We start from the raw sequence: 3,419 nt of genomic DNA on the forward strand, positions 1-3,419 counted from the left end.
GCTTTGCTTGTGACATTTACATTAATTTGGTGGAAGTTTGTTAAAACGTAGAACAAATTTACCCAGAAATAACACATTATTAAACTTGTAATTATTATCAAAACTGATGGTAACGKCTTGTGGTGTATTGGAAACATAAAACCAATACAGGATGTGTCAGAACTCGCGCCCCAGAGAAAAATTTCAAATAAGATATTGTATATGTTTTTTTGTACAAAAATTTTGCAAATAAAAGCCACAAATAACAACAGAGTTACAATTAAGGATACAGCTTCCTTGTTTTCTCTTCTAATAGCCTGTAGCAAAAAAACAGAAATAGAGTCAAGGTGCAAAATTTAATCTCTAATAACTTCGAAATTTTTATAGATAGAATTTTTTAAACATTTTTCCATGTTCCTGTACCTTACATGGCATTTTTCTCTGGGGTGCGAGTTCTGAAGCACCCTGTATTTTGAATAGGTTTATTACTAGCGCTTTATTGTTTTTACAACAGTTGAGAATAAATACATTTACTTAACACACATTTTGTAAATTTTCTGTAATTAATTATACAAAACAATTATCACATTAATTTTAAAGGAAATTCTGTTGCAGTGCTAAACGGCAATTTAATATAAATACGCAGCTCAGCTGATAGCTACACTACATATAATCTTGTATAAATATGATTTTTAATTAGTTCTGCTAACTGTACAAACACAACACGACGGAACTTCGAATAGGTCAAACACGAACTTGTCGTCGTCCCCTAAAACCATCAATCTCTTGTGGATATACTTTTGCTTACAATAAGAGGTGTACCCTGTCGGAAAATTGCTGCTGAATTTACATTTTCCATTATTCCTAAAACCACCAAATTACTAAAGCAGTTCTTAACGAGCTTTCCTGCAAACTTACACGCACGTTTCAAATACAATTCCTTGTTTGTGCCCTTCCACATTGACAATCACCTTTTCCACTTTCTTAGTATTGTTGGCTTTCTCRGGATAGATTGTATGAACTGTTGTTTCACACAGTGACATTTCGTCTGTATTAAATCTATTATCTAAATTTACGACTTCTTCACTTGTTTCAAAATATCCGTTCATGTCGTGAGATCTACTTAGGATTTTTTTAATTTGTTCTTTTGGGTAACCGGCAACGTTGTAGCATAGGCCGTGGTCGCAAGTCGGTTTTTCAGGATACACAATTGGAGTGTCTTCTCCTGAAAATTTACTATTAATAATTTCATTTGCAAGTTTTGAACTGGGTACCTTGTTGTCGACTGCTTGAGCTTCTTGCCTCTAAGTGCATTTGCGCAATTGTTTCATTTGTGGTTTCTGAATATTGATTTCTGGTAGATGTATCACTGATGTGTGGTCTTGCTCGTGGTCTTGCGGTAGGTCTGTTGTAATAGTCTGTGAATGCAGCAAAGGGAGACATCTGAAAGGAAAAACATATTACATACCAGAAACAATTTCCATTTAAGCGTTCTCCATAACATTTTACATAGTTTAAACCAAATTGAAGAGATTGGCAAATCAGTCCGTTTTTTTTAATAAATCCTAGAAGAAAATAATCTCGCTTTTCTCAAAAACGGTGAGTCATACAAAAATAACACAAAAGACATTTTTTGAAGAAAATTAGCCAATAAATACAAATCTGCAAAAAAAATCGAAAAACTTCTTCCAAACTAAAATTTTACATCCCAAATAGATTGACCCCAGTGGCTCCGCCCCTCTAATTAGGGTTCACAATTTTTGATACTACYAATAAATACAACGCCAAAAAATGACTCCAAATGCAAACTTTTGTAAATTCAGTTACTGAGATAAATGGGGGTCTCTAACTCCCTCAGGACATATTTTGAGCTAGGGAACCGCCCCCTAAAATCTTTCAACGTTACAGGACACCCTGTAAAACAAAATTTGCTTAGTGATAAAATGATGAGAATTAAATAATTTTCCTAAAGGATTATTATTATATAATTTTAATTAATGTTTTTTGCTGAGTCACTTAAAGAGTAATTTAGCCCTGTGTTAAAAATGTAATTCAAAAAATCGTTTAAAAACTTTTAATAACTTTGTTTTGAACCTATTATGCGAAATACACAATTTTTTTGATAATTAAGTTGAAGTTTTAAATGATTGCAAGTTTTTTTTAAATAAAGGATTAACGAAATGTAAACATAACATCTAAATRTAATTTCGTTTATAAACTGGACAAATTCATTACTAAAATTAATAATACACCCAATAAACAAAAAATAATTTACAAGAAAACTGTGTTTATGTTAGATTGTGCTAAAAATAATAACGCAATCTAAAATTACTAGCGTTTTATAAGAATCTTGTGGCGCTAATTACACACTAGAGACATGCAGTAACAATTAATAAAACAATATGAGAGTAGGTTTTTACGCACATACCGGAAAATGGAAAAAAACCTCATGAAAATCTAATTTTTTTTCACCTGTTTCATCAACAATAAACATTTTACTTTACTCTAATTCCTTAATTGTATAAATTTTTGAGTGAGATGAATCAGGAAAAACTAAAAAACTTAAACTATACCTACAAATTATACATGAAAATAATTTTTTGAAAAAAATGCTGTATACACTTGAATATTTCTTCAGCGATTGACGTCACAGACTTAATTTTTCTGAATAACAAGTAGTAAATCAATTTCCGACCGGTTAGAAATTTATGGTTACAATAAATTAAAAAAGGGCGTATTTTATACGAGTGAATATTATTAGAAATAATACACTTATTAACGGTTTTCCCGTTCTTGGATAGAAAAACCAGGAAAGAAAAATCGTACTATATATCGTAGATAATTCAGGTAGATAACCTACAGTTCGCGGAAATCCCTAAGATATGAGCCTATGACTTTGTTTGCTAATAAAAAAGTGTAGCTTTCAATCTGTTAAAGATGACTGAACAAACACAATTTCACAGTTTATCAAAATTTGGGAATCCAGATCCTCTTTATTTAATGCTTAGCCGAACGCAAAAATAATTTAACGTTTGGTTTATCATGGAATTCTAGTACACTTAACACATTTCGTTATTATGCAAGTTATGACATCACAGTTGAAATGCTTTAAACTGAAAAATACGACAAAAAGGTGTTTCTCTAGGAGGATTGTAATTTGTTAGAAGGATGAAGGAAAGCAGGTGGGTTGTAATTCCAATAAAAAGTACAACATCATTTGCAGTTTCTTCTTTATCCACCGTTGTAGCCATCCTTGAGAACATAAAAACAAAGAGTAAAATTGCAACACGTTACAGAACGAATTACATTTGCTYTCGTATTAAACCTAATTCATTAAATTTTTTCACGAACGAGAGGAGAAATTGTTTTTCATGCGTTTTTCGTTTTAATTGAGGCATTTGAGGGTGGCATAATCGAATTACTGCTTAGTAAAAGCTCTC

General features: G+C 31.5%; 1 protein-coding gene across 2 annotated transcripts in view; it reads right to left on the reverse strand.

Annotated features, from left to right (window-relative positions):
- Nucleotides 1-456: 456 nt before the first annotated feature.
- Nucleotides 457-3,419, reverse strand: part of LOC123007973 (protein spaetzle-like) — a 7,988-nt gene continuing 5,025 nt past the window's right edge. For both annotated transcript variants that reach the window (XM_044403525.1, XM_044403524.1), the window contains exons 2-4: nucleotides 1,254-1,422; nucleotides 898-1,204; nucleotides 457-843 (exon numbers count right to left, since the gene is read on the reverse strand). In XM_044403525.1, the coding sequence (XP_044259460.1) occupies nucleotides 672-843; nucleotides 898-1,204; nucleotides 1,254-1,422 (648 nt within the window). In that variant the 3' untranslated portion in view covers nucleotides 457-671. The remainder of the gene's footprint in view (nucleotides 844-897; nucleotides 1,205-1,253; nucleotides 1,423-3,419) is intronic.

This window comes from Tribolium madens, unplaced genomic scaffold (assembly GCF_015345945.1).
Source record: "Tribolium madens isolate multiple individuals breed KSU strain unplaced genomic scaffold, Tmad_KSU_1.1 Scaffold_3;HRSCAF=73;Tcas5.2_LG2, whole genome shotgun sequence".
NCBI classification, from domain to species: domain Eukaryota; kingdom Metazoa; phylum Arthropoda; class Insecta; order Coleoptera; family Tenebrionidae; genus Tribolium; species Tribolium madens.